At 38.4% G+C, this 13,200-nt stretch overlaps 1 protein-coding gene across 1 annotated transcript in view; it reads left to right on the top strand.

Annotated features, from left to right (window-relative positions):
• The window catches only part of MCM6 (minichromosome maintenance complex component 6), a 36,330-nt gene that overhangs the window by 1,479 nt on the left and 21,651 nt on the right, over nucleotides 1-13,200 (top strand). The window contains exons 2-7 of the mRNA XM_040971512.1: nucleotides 1,592-1,738; nucleotides 3,549-3,659; nucleotides 4,729-4,978; nucleotides 5,917-6,082; nucleotides 6,353-6,498; nucleotides 7,807-7,957. Of these exons, the coding sequence (XP_040827446.1) occupies nucleotides 1,592-1,738; nucleotides 3,549-3,659; nucleotides 4,729-4,978; nucleotides 5,917-6,082; nucleotides 6,353-6,498; nucleotides 7,807-7,957 (971 nt within the window). The remainder of the gene's footprint in view (nucleotides 1-1,591; nucleotides 1,739-3,548; nucleotides 3,660-4,728; nucleotides 4,979-5,916; nucleotides 6,083-6,352; nucleotides 6,499-7,806; nucleotides 7,958-13,200) is intronic.

Below are 13,200 nucleotides of genomic sequence, written 5' to 3'. Positions count from 1 at the left end.
TTAGGTGTTCTGCATGGATAAAGGGGTCCCCAGTACTTGGAGCATGCAAGCCATGTTGTGTGTGAGACCTAGAGAAAGCTCCTGCCTGTCTTCGGATCAGCCTGTTGTGACCATTTGGGAAGTAAGCCAGTGGACTGAAGAGCTCTCTCTCCATCTCCTTCTGTGTGTATTTTTTTCAAATAAATAATAAAATTTTTTTAAGATTTATTTTTTATTGTAAAGTCAGATATATAGAGAGGAGGAGAGACAGAAAGGAAGATCTTCTGTCCATTGATTTACTCCCCAAGCGGCCACAATGGCTGGAGCTGTACTGATCCAAAGCCAGGAGCCCAGAGCCTCTTTCAGGTCTCCCATGTGGGTGCAGCATCCCAAGGCCCTGAGCTGTTCTCAACTGCTTTCCCAGGCCTCAAGCAGGGAGCTGGAAGGGAAATGGAACCACTGGGACATGAACTGGCACTCATATGGGACCCCCCTGCAAGGCAAGGATGTTATCCACAGAGCCATTGCCCCAGGCCCTAATGTTTTTTTTTTTTTAGATTTATTTTTATTTATTTGAAAGGCACAGTTATACAGATAGAAAAGGAGATACAGAGAGAGAGAACAATCCACATGTTCACTCCTCAATGGCTAGGACTGGGCTAGGCTAAACCCAGAAGCACAGTAATAGGGACCTGGATCAGAAGCAGAGCAGCAAAGAGCTTAATGCAGTAAGCTAAAGAGCCAGTCCCTCAAAGTACATTTTTCATGCTACTTTTTATGTATATAGATTTTTTTCTGTAGGTTCCAGTAGGCAGTTAGTTTTTATTACCCTGTCACATTTCTTACACTTGTTAGAAGGACCAGCTTTCATACCTGTCTTAATTGTTGACATGTCTGCTACCTGTGAGTATCCTCCTGAGAGAGGACAACTTTGCCATTTTCAGGCTCAAGCACTTCTTTTGGCATAGTGGTTTTTGCACAGGGGTGGTGTTTCATAAATATTTAGCAATCAGAACATGCTATATTTGGAGGAGGGATTGATTTTGCCTCAAAATCTTGGTATTATGTTAAAAAAGCAAAGTAAATCTGTATGATTGTCTGCTTGGCCTTTTGGGAAACATTTTGTTTTGTGTATATTCATGTTTCTATCTTTGTATGTCTTAGGAAGTAAAGTGCATTTTCGGGTGGGTATTTTTTCAGCCTTAGATCACCAAATAATTGTTCTTAAGTTTCCAGTTGGAATTACATCTTTGAATTTTGCCTGAATATCCTATTTTAACATGTTCTATTTTTGATTGTACGAAACTAAACAGCATTTTGTTGATTGGAAAATATTAAGAAATTTAGTTTTAAATTCAGACTAAATAACTTTACAAGCATTGTCTCATTTAGTCTTCATAGCGATTCCACCAGGTAAAATGATGACCTATTCTATTTTGAAAAACAATAACAGAAAGATTGATAAGAGTAAGTTGCTGCAAGTTAAGAACAGTTACACAAGGGGCTTGTCTTAACCAAATACTGACTCTGTAGCAAAAGGAATTATCAGACATTTAGATGATTGTTTTGGCTGCTTAACTCTTCAATTTAACTGACTTGTATATATCCACAGGTTCCAGAACAGTGATGGAGAAATTAAGTATTTGCAGTTAGCAGAGGAGCTGATTCGTCCTGAGAGAAACACATTGGTTGTAAGTTTTGTGGACCTGGAGCAGTTTAACCAGCAACTTTCCACCACCATTCAAGAGGAGTTTTATAGGTATGGACGCATTTATCTTCCTGACTCTAGTAGTAGAGCCAGGAAAACTAGCTGCTAGACTAGAAGTCTAAGAATGGGCAAAAGGGTAGCTGTTGTGCTTTTTCATAGTGATATTTTATTTCTTGTTCCCCTTAAAGTTTGTTCTTTTGAAGTCGTAAACTCAATATGCATATTAATTTTATACTGGTAAAAATTGAGAGAATAGTAAGGCCGAAATAACCCTGTTTTGAGACTTGTAATTCCATCACCTATAATTAACCACCGTTAGTAGATCTGCTGCAATAGAGTTCAAAGACCCTTCCAAATCTGCAGTTGCAGTGATTTGGAAGGGTCTTTTTGTGTGTTTTGTTAAAGGGTGTTCTTTTTTTATCCTTTTTCACTTAACAGTATTAAACATCCCCCCCCCCCCCTTTTTTAAGATTGTTTAATGTGAAGGCAGAGTTAGAAAAATAACTTCTATCCTACTGATTCATTTGTGTCTGCATTTGGGTTAGATAAATGTGACCATAATCAGTTTAAAATAAACACTGGGGCCCTGCAACAGTAGCTCAGTAGCTAAATCCTTGCCTTGCAAGTTCTGGGATCCCACATGGACATCAGTTCATGTCCCAGCTGCCCACTTCCATCTAGCTCCCTGCTTGTGGCCTGGGAAAGCAGTCACGGACGGCCCAAAATCTTGGGACACTGTACTTGTGTGGGAGACCCAAAAGAGGCTGCTGGCTTGGCTCAGCTCTAGTCATTGTGGACATTTGGGGACTGAACTAGCAGGTGAAAGATAGTTGTGTCTCCTCTGAAATCTGCCTTTCCAGTAAAAATTTAAAAAATAAATTGAAACACACACGGGGCAGTCATGAAAGAAAAATGGAATGTAGGAATAAGGCATGATAATGCTCTTGTGGTAGGTGGAGAGATAGATTGTGTCAGTGTTTCTAGTCATGGGATGCTTGGAGCAATATTGAAGGTAATGGGTAAGGCCACTACCTATGATGCTGGCATCCCTTTAAGCTCCTGTTGGAGTCTTGGCTATTCCTCTTCCGATCCAGCTGCCTGATGTTGTGCTTGAGAAAAGCAGCAGAAGATGGCCTAAGTGCTTGGGCACCTCTGCACCAACGTGGGAGACCCAGAAGTTTCTGTCGTTCCCTTTCTGTGGAATTCTGCTATTCAAATTAGTAATATAAATCATTAAAGAAGAAAAAAGAATTGTTAGAGAAGACTTAAAACGTTCATTAAGTGGGAGGGAAGTAGAAAATTAGGCTTGGTGATAGAAGCGCCTGTACTAAACCTCCTACATGAAGTGTCCAGCATTTTTCTCTTCTCAAAGTAGCTCTTACGTCCAAAGATATGCTGAGATCTTACGTCAAAAGATATGCACACATGAGATGAACCAGTCAATTGTAACATTTCTGCTTATTTGCTAAATTACTCCCTTGTCTTTATTTATCATCAGTCAAGAATGAAGCAGAAATGTTAGTCTGATACCAAATATGAGGTTTTAATTACATTGAAAATAGCCCAGTGCAACCTCACAGTATTGAACATCACATTACTTTAGCTAGAGTTTGGTTGAACAAAGCAGTGGCCTAGAATGGGAGTGATAAATGATTATTTAAACATAAAATAAAGTATTTACCTTTGGTGCTTATTCCCTGGTGGGATGGTAGAGGGTTGATGCAGACGCTTAATCAAAGATTGGGTAGTGCAGCAAGTCGTTGTGTTCAGGTGAAATTCCCTAGTCTCAGCTGTTGCAAGCATGAAGATGAAAGAGAACTTGGTAGACCTCTGAGTTATCAGTTGACTTTTTCTTTTTCAGAGTTTACCCTTACCTGTGTCGGGCCTTAAAAACTTTCGTCAAAGACCGTAAAGAGATCCCTCCTGCCAAGGATTTTTACGTTGCGTTTCAAGACCTGCCTACCAGACACAAGTAAGAAAAACTCATCTTAGAAAAGGAATTCACCAAATAGTAATGATACTATTTAGCTGATGTTCGGAAAACTTCGTAGATTGCTTTAGATACACTGATAGGCTGTGAATGAGTTATTTAATATATACATGATGTTTGCTCCCCTGACCAGGGCCTTGGTTGTTTCATCTGTAAAATCTGGCTTGATTTTTTACTTAAATAATGTGGAAGGTATCTTTATTGCTGTAAAATTACCTTGTCATGACAATGACAAGAATTGTACCAAAAAAAGAAGATACTTACAAACTGATGTGAAATATAGGGGAAGGAAAATGTTTTGTATGTGCGCTTTGAAACGGATTGGCTTTTTTTTTGAGTTATAAACAGGTACACAGAATATGTAGTTTTGAAAAACATTTGATGTGAAGGTGGGGTGGTAAATCAGTGAAACAGAGCAATTCTCTAAATTGTTAAATTTTAGAACACCTTTTAAAGAGGTTGGCAAAAAATGAGTCACACGAGAACATGCAGTTAATGAGAACACTTGTAGAGATTTACTGATCTAATGATTTTGTCACTTAAATACAGAGTTTTCAAGCACTCCTTTTACAGTTATTTAAAATTAAATTGTTTAAACAAATTTCAGTGATATTTTTGAAAACTGAAACTACTGAAAGTGCTTTACAAAATTGCCAGCTTTTTCATATAAAATGGGTATATGAAAATAGTTTAAACTTCTGAGTAGAAAATTTTTTTGTGATAACGTCATTATGAAAGTAATTCATTCTTAGAGATTATAGATGAGAAAAATCTGTGTAGAAGAAAGCTAGGATTATCCTGCTTGTAATTTTAATTTTTATTCATTTGGCATCCTTTTTTTGTTGCTGTTCTCTCCCACGCCTGTTAAGTGTTTTATTGTGAATGTGTATGCACTGCAATTTAAGAATGCCTGTGTTGACTCAATTGTTTTTTCAGTAAAGTCCAAAGAACTACTTTTGTTTTTATTATCATAAATTACTGAATTTCATTATTAACAGGTTTCTTAGTTGAGAAATGAATATTTACTAGTAGGATATTTATCTTTAAATAGGATTCGTGAACTCACCTCATCCAGAATTGGTTTACTCACTCGGATAAGTGGGCAGGTGGTACGGACTCACCCAGTCCACCCAGAGCTGGTGAGCGGGACTTTCCTGTGCTTGGACTGTCAGACGGTGATCAGGGATGTGGAACAGCAGTTCAAATACACGCAGCCCAATATCTGCAGAAACCCAGTTTGTGCCAACAGGAGGAGATTCTTGCTGGATACAAATAAATCAAGATTTGTTGACTTTCAGAAGGTATTTATTTCCTTCTCTTTAAATTAGCTTATGTTCCAGTTCCCTTTCACACCCTTGCATTTAGTTTATTTAGGTAATATTACATTTTAATTTTATGTGAATTACTGTCAAGTAACCACAGAGATAGTTGTTTAGTGGTTTGGATACCAGTGTCTCACACTTAAGTACTTATGTTTCTCAGCTGTGTCTCCCAGCAAGCTTCCTACAGATGCAGATATTGGAAGGCAAATAATTGGATTCCTGGCAACCTCTTGGGAAACCTGAATTGCGTTCCCAGCTTTGGTACCTGGACTAATATTAGTCATTCTGGACATTTGCAAAGTGAACCAGCATATGGGAGCACTATCTTTGTGTCTCCCGCGACCCTTGTCAAATAAATAAAATAGGGAAGCAAGAAAGAAAATATTTGTCAGAATTTAAACAGTTACTGAAGATTACAGTGATGATTAATTGAAACTAAAAAACATGGGAGAAGTAGCCTTGTGTTAAGTGTAAACTTTGGTAGATAGGTGCTGGACAGACTAGGTAGAAGCTCTGAGATGATCATGACTGAAGTGAAGCATCCAACTTGGAGGTCATCTGAGAGATGATTTCATATGGGGTCTTGAATGGCTTGATCCTTAAATCTTGCTTGTAAGTTTGGACCTGTCTTGATAAACATTGGAAATACACATATATTATCTGACAGGAGCTCCCACCCACTGGCTTATTCCCTAAGTGGTTAGGTTGTGATGGGTTGGCCAGGATCTGAGAATTCAGTCCAGTTTTCATTGAGTTGCAGGAACCCAACCATCTGATCCATCACCTTTTGCTTTCCAGATTATGTTTCATCAGGAAGCTGGAATTAGTGCAAAAATTTATAAGCAGTAGGATAGTTCATAACACTTCTGTTATTTGTTTCATTTAATTTATATTGTATGGCGTTATTCTTGTTGTAGGTTCGCATTCAAGAGACTCAAGCTGAGCTTCCTCGAGGGAGTATACCCCGCAGTTTAGAAGTCATCTTGAGGGCAGAGGCTGTAGAGTCAGCTCAAGCTGGTGACAAGTGTGACTTTACAGGGACACTGATTGTTGTCCCTGATGTCTCCAAGCTTAGCACACCAGGTCAGTAATCTGTCTAAAATAAATTGTTAGTGAATTGTAGTTTAGGTGCTTTTCATATCTTCTTGTCTTTTTGACCTCTAATCAGGGATGGCCAAGGAGATATGAAAAGAACAAAAACAAATTGGTTATGCTACAGCAGATGCTATCAAAAATGTTATGAAAGTTTTCAAAGCTTACATGAAACTTGGATTTCATATTTGTTTGATGATCTTTGGATCCTAGAACCTTTCTTTTTGGAACTGAGAAATAACCTACAATTCAATCTTTCAGGAGCACGTGCAGAAACTAATTCCCGTGTCAGTGGTGTCGATGGTTATGAGACAGAAGGGATTCGAGGACTCAGAGCTCTTGGTGTCAGGGACCTTTCTTACAGGCTGGTCTTTCTTGCTTGCTTTGTTGCACCAACAAACCCAAGGGTGAGTCCTTATATTTGTCACGTGCAAAATTTGAAAAAGACCTCTGGATGCTACCAGAGTTAATACTTTTCAATAATTCAGTTTTAATACTTTTTCAGGTTTGTGTTTCCATACATAAGAGCTCAGTGCTTTGAATGCAGTACAAAAATTATCCCTGTTGGTTTTGTTAAGTGTCAAGTGTCATGGTTCCTCTGTTCTGAGTAAATAAAAAATGCTTGGTACTAATGTGGGAAGTGAAGTTAATTTTTGTTTCTGAGAGTAATTTACCTCTGACAAAATTGTCATTCAGTTAACTTTCTGACTCGAATGGAAAAAGATTTGAAAAATAATGCAGTATTACAAAAGAGGTGGATAGGCATGACACAATAGCCTAGTGGCTAAATATTCACCATGTAACTGATGGAATCCCATATGAGCACTGGTTCCTGGCCCAGCTGCTCCACTTCCCAACCAGCTCCCTGCTTGTGGCCTGGGAAAACAGTGGAGGATGGCCCAAAGCCTTGGATCCTGCATTCATACGGAGACCCAGAAGAAGCTTCCTCGTTCCTAACTTTGGATCTGTTCAACTCCAACAATTGGTGGCCACTTGGGGAGTGAACCAACAGACGGAAGATCTTTTTTATTCTTTGACTATCCTTTCTGTAGATCTGACTTTCCAATAAAATAAAATCTTTTAAAAAAGAAGAGAGAGAGAAGAACAGAATATTATGTTCTTTGGATGTGTTGGTGATTAACATTTTATGTCTCATTTCTTCATCAGATTCATTTAAATAATTAACTGATAAGAGCTTGTTTTTATTTTTTTAAAGATTCATATTTATTTATTTGAAAAGCAGAATTATATATAAAGACAGAGATATTCCATCTGCTGGTTCACTGCCCAAATTGCTGTAATGGCTATGACTGGAACAGATCTCCCAGGTGCATGGCCAGGATCCTAGGACCTAGGGTCGTGTTTCTACTGCTTCATCAGATATGTTGCAAGTAGTGAATGGAAAGTAGAGCACCTGGAGTTGAGCCAGTGACCAGATCGGGTGCTGGACTGTAAGTGGCAGCTTAGTGTGCTAGACAAGTGGTACCAGCCTCCTGGTGATTCCTTTTTTTTTTTTTTTTTTTTAAACTTATTTGGATAATTGCAACCTGGGGTCTTATTTCTGGAGTTCAAAAATGATAATTATGAAACTTCATAGACAGATTAGATTGTTGATCTGTAAGGTATGTTCTGTTTCTTGTTTGTGGTATAGTTCTTTCTCCTCAAAACTGTTTTGGTTGCTTCTTCACTGGGTTTGCTTTTTTTCCATTCCTCAGTTTGGAGGGAAGGAGCTCAGAGATGAGGAGCAGACAGCTGAGAGCATTAAGAACCAAATGACGGTGAAGGAGTGGGAGAAAGTATTTGAAATGAGTCAAGATAAAAACCTATACCACAATCTTTGCACCAGCTTGTTCCCTACTATACATGGTAAGAATTCTTCAGTTTGTGACCTATACTTGAAATCAACATGATTGTAAATGACATTAGTTATCTTATGTGTGATAATTATAAAACACTTATTTTCATGTAAGCATTGTTTTCATGTAAACATTATTTACATGAAAATGTTTTTCATGAACTTGGGAGTCTTCAGGGACTGTGGAAATGGGTCATATGGAGAGTTTCTATTTGAGAAAGGGCAGTGGTAGTTATGTCATGTAACATGCTTAATACCAGTTAATTGATACATTTAAATGGTTAAAACGACAAATTTTATTGCCTGGACATGAGATTACTTAGTTTATGGGAGAATGGAACTGAAATAATTTTGAGAGATGGAGATTTCATTTTATTTCATGTTCATTACCGTCTTTCTTTACCTTTCACACTTTCTTTGTTTTTTCACTTTTTAAAGTAGAAATGTAAACTAGTAATGTATTATCATGTTTAGTTATATGTACTATGCATAACTGCTGTCATTTTGTTACTGGTAGAACTCTGGGATGATTGACAACTGATTTATCAGAAACAGATGCAGCTTCAGGGTGGTACAAAGTCAAGGAGAAGAGGAATTTTTCAGCTTCTTTAAAATCTTATAGAGTCATCATAGAATGTGCTACTAGTTGTTAACCAAAACCTTGTTACATGGCTGATGTAGCTCCTGTTTAGTTGCTCACTGATATTAAATCAAATCCCCCCTCCTTTTTTAAAAAGATGTATGTATTTTTATTTCAAAGTCAGATATATAGAGATGAGGAGAGATAGAGAGGAAGATCTTCCATCTGATGATTCACTCCCCAAGTGACCACAATGGCCGGTGCCGTGCCAATTTGAAGCCAGGAGCCAGGAGCTCTTCCAGGTCTCCCATGTGGGTGCAGAGTCCCAAGGCTTTGAGCCGTTCTTAACTGCTTTCCCAGGCCCCAAGCAGGGAGCTGAATGGGAAGCGGGGCTGCTGGGACATGAACCGGTGCCCATATGGGATCCCTTTGCATGCAAGGCGAGGACTTCAGCCGCTAGGCCAGTGTGCCAAGCCCATCAAATCCCCTTTGTGTGTTTAAGGACATAATTAGATTTTCAGGTTTGTTGTTTTGCGCTTGGAGTCTTCTGTATTTGTTATCCATACTTAATCAGATAAGACTGTGTATTTTTCTCAGGGATCTATTTTCAGTTATTTAAAATTAACCTTTTCTACCTGTGTATTTGGTCAATAAAACAACCAAAACCTGGTATGTTAATTCTTCATAGATTTTAGGCTGTTATGGAGAGTAGATATGGACATTTTAATACTGCTCTGTTCCCCCATAATTTAGTTGCTGTTCAACTTTCAATATTTAGTTCCTTTAAAAAAATTGTCTCCATAGTCTGCAAGTTCAGAATCCAGAAATGTAAGAGCCTTAAATGAGTGGTTCTGGTTTAAAATCTTAGAATGAGGTTGCAGTTAGGAGACAAAAGGCCCTGTAGTCATCTGAAGACTTGACTAGGAGTGGAGGAGCCGCTTGAAGAAAGCCTTCTCATACGGCTTCCTAGTTACCACTAGTTGTTAATGGAAGTGTGCATGTAGGAGAGCGCTTTGAGTATCTTTATAACGTAACATCTTGCTTCTTTCAGAGCACGTGATTTAAGGGGAAGTAAAAGCCATCTTTTTTTTTTCCTAAGTTATTTTATTGGAATGGCAGATTTACAGAGAGTAGAGACGAAGAAAAATCTTCCATCTCTGATTCACTCCCCAAATGGAGCTGAGCCAGTCCAAAGCCAGGAGCTTATTCCGGATCTCCCACATGGCTGCAGGGTCCCAAGGCTTTGGGCCGTCCTCGACTGCTTTCCAGCCCACAAGCAGGGAGCTGGATGGGAGGTGGAGCAGGCGAACTTGTGCCAGGATGGGATCCTAGTGCTTGTGACGGGAGGATTAACTAATTGAGCCATCACGCCAGGCTCATAAAGTGCTTCTTATGACTTAATGTTAAGATGTTACAGGCTTTCAATTAATGTGCTGTTGTTAAAAGTAGGTCGTTTCGAAGATACAGTTCAGTATTACTCCCAGATAAAAGATGAACTCCCAATGAAATTCTTAAGTATGTCTTGACAATAGGATGCTCTACTTTGTACTGTTGTCTGTGCCTATGGTATCATGATACATTTAAATAGCAGAATGATGAGCTTCTGACTGTTGTTGAAGGACTATACTATTGTAATAAATATAGGAGAAATCACTGAGCCTATGAAGCTGTATCATGGAAAAAATATTTTTTAATTAAAAAAAAAAAACGGGGCCAGGTGCAATAGTCTCACCTTGCACACACCAGGATCCATATGGGCGCCAGTTCTAATCCCTGCAGCTCTGCTTCCCATCCAGCTCCCTGCTTGCGGCTTGGGAAAGCAGTCGAGGACGGCCCGAAGCCTTGGGGCTCTGCACCCACCCACCCATTTGTGAAACCTAGAAGAAACTCCTGGCTTGACATCAGTGCAGCTCTAGCCGTTGTAGCCACTTGGGGAGTGAATCATCAGACAGATCTCTGTCTCTCCTCCTTTCCTGTATATCTGACTTTGCAATAAAAATAAATAATTTAAAAATAGAATGTTAAAAAAAAACACCATATCCCTCTAGAAATATTTTGTATCATAAATTTGTGGAATGGATTTTTTTGATTGATAATTTTATTTATATTAAAATCACAGAGTTAACATGTAATGGATATCATTATGAACCTAGAGGGGAAAACAGAGTGGAAGGGAGGGATTTTGGGGAAGGGGAGAGCCCACTGCCAACTAAATTGTAACAAAAAACAATTTAAAAAAAGAAAAAAAGTAGTAGTTTTTTTAATAATGAGATTGAAGTGGATTAATATATAATGTCATTTTTCATTTAATATGTTTAAGAGTTTTTAGCCTAGCTTTGCATACTTTTTATGTTTTTAACATTTAGAAATCAGTACACAGGAAAAAATTCTCTAAATTTGCTTTTATTTATGCAGTTTTCTACACTGATACTACTTTGATTTAAAAATCATCTGTACTCTAAATGGCTTTCTGTTATTAAAAATAAAAGATTTAATACCAGATGGAACTCAAAATGCATAGATACCATCATGCATTTTAAAAGAAAAATATTGCTTTTGCAATATCACAAATTAAATAATTTCTAAGATTTAAATCAAGAGCTACAGAGAGGAGAGATTGTTCTTCCACATACTGGTTCACTTCCCAAATGCCTGGATCTGGCCAGTCCCAAAACAGAAGTTCCAGATTTCCCTCATGTGTACAAGCAGTTGGGTCATCCTCCACTGCTTTCCAGGCACATTAGCAGCTGGCTGGATCAGAAGTGGAGCAAGCAGGACTGGAACCAGCACCCGTATGGGTTTCCGGCACCACAGATGGAACTCCAACTCTGGAAATTTTAGGCTTCCGTTTTTTTGATAGACAGTGTAAAACACCAAAGCACTGATCAAATAAGATTGTTTTGAATTGAATAACATATGCTAGCATGTATCAATTGAGGATAAAAGGATAACAAACTGTACTTCTGTTTGTAAACAATTTTCTTTGCAAATAATTCTGTGTTTTCGCAATGCTTGAGTGACAGTCTTCTTTGTGTGAAGAAGAATCTGTTCTTTGTTCTCACTTAAGTGGCTCTTGTGGACATGCTGTGTTGTTCAGTATGCAGCAGCAGCTCAATGTCTGGTAACCAAAAGGAATTCCTAATTGCGGTACGGGGATCATGAGGAATAGTATCTGTAGGAATCTTTCTGTTAGCACTGAGGCAAAGGAAAATGTTTTTCTAGACATTCCCCTAAGGTAATCAGTAATCTGCTTATATTCTTTCATGTTAAGCATTTTAGTTTTTAGTGTATAAGCAATTGAGAAAATGTCGCAACCTACTTCTTCAGTTTATCGTATATTTCGTTAAGAGGTTCTGTCATCTGTTCAACCAAACCGTATTGCTCTCTTTGTAAATTTTCCTCTTTTTCACTGTTGAAATAGTAGATAACGCTTTCTCAATGTCATGTCTCGGGTTCTTTTTCTTCTTACTTGGAAATTTCTTCAGGTGCTTTTTTGTGCCATTAAGTGAGTTCAGCAGTCAGACATTTCACTTGCAGAATTAATGCCAGCCAAAAATTTGAATCAATGAGCATGTCAGTTCTCCTCAGCAGTAGTTCTGACAACCTGTATCCTTCCATCTTGTTCTAAAAGTTCTTTAGCATTTGCAACAACTTTCACATCTGTAGTACTACTATTCAGATTTAGATAATGGCGATTCACTGATGTGTTTGATGAATTTTTTTTTATCATCCCATAAGGAATATATAGAAAAGTTTTAACTTTTCTTACAGGCTTTATGAATAGGTTTCAGATAAAAGCAGCTATAGAATGCATTCAGTGTCTTACTTAGTCCATGTCAGTTCAGTTAGCGTGTATTCAGGTAATAAATGTGAAGTGGCATGGACCATTTTCTTAAACCCTTGGAAAGATAGTTGGAAACATCAACATCTTTGTCTGCTATTCACTCCCCAAATGGCTGTAATTTCTTTTCGGCCTAGCTGAAGCCAGGATTCAGGAACCTCTCGTCAAGGTCACCCACAGGGCTAACGGGGCCCAAGCACTGGGGCCATTTTCTGCTGCTTTCTTTCCCAGGCTCATTAGCAGAGAGCTGGATTGGAAGCAAAGCAGTCAGGATATGACTGACAGTCACATGGGATACCCGTATCATGAGTGAAGCCATGTGTACCACAAAACCATCCCTATTTGTTCAAATTCTTGATGGGTCTGCAAGAGCTGTCATTAGAACAAGTGTGGGAGACTGTGGTAGAGATAGATACTTCAGATTGTTCATAAAGAAATCGAATTAAAAGTTGCTTATTTTGGTACCAAAAAATTTGTGCATATATTTTAAATAATACCTTGACCCCCTTCTTAAAGACCCCTCTTAATTCAGTTACAAAGAGGAATGTTTGAGAACCCATACACTTGGAAGGGTTTTTGTGTGGGAAGGCCTCAGTGATAAGGAAAGACTGTTAGGATGGTGAGCACTGGAATGACTGATGTGATGTAAGAGAGCACATTCAAGCCTGGCTGCCTGGCTGAGCACGCAGCACAAACCAAAATGGGAAACCAAGTGTCTTTTCCCTATTCTTGGGCCTTATGTGAGCTTTCCCTGCCTTTTGGTTGATAAACATGGCTCTGTAATATTTCCTGTGAAATTGTTTTAACTTTATGTTGAAAATTAACTGCTTTAT

This window comes from Ochotona curzoniae, unplaced genomic scaffold (genome assembly GCF_017591425.1).
Source record: "Ochotona curzoniae isolate NIBS_2020 unplaced genomic scaffold, NIBS_Ocur_1.0 contig_2210, whole genome shotgun sequence".
Classification (NCBI taxonomy): Eukaryota; Metazoa; Chordata; class Mammalia; order Lagomorpha; family Ochotonidae; genus Ochotona; species Ochotona curzoniae.
Note: the sequence above shows the minus strand (reverse complement) of the source record. Positions and strands in the feature narration are given on the sequence as shown.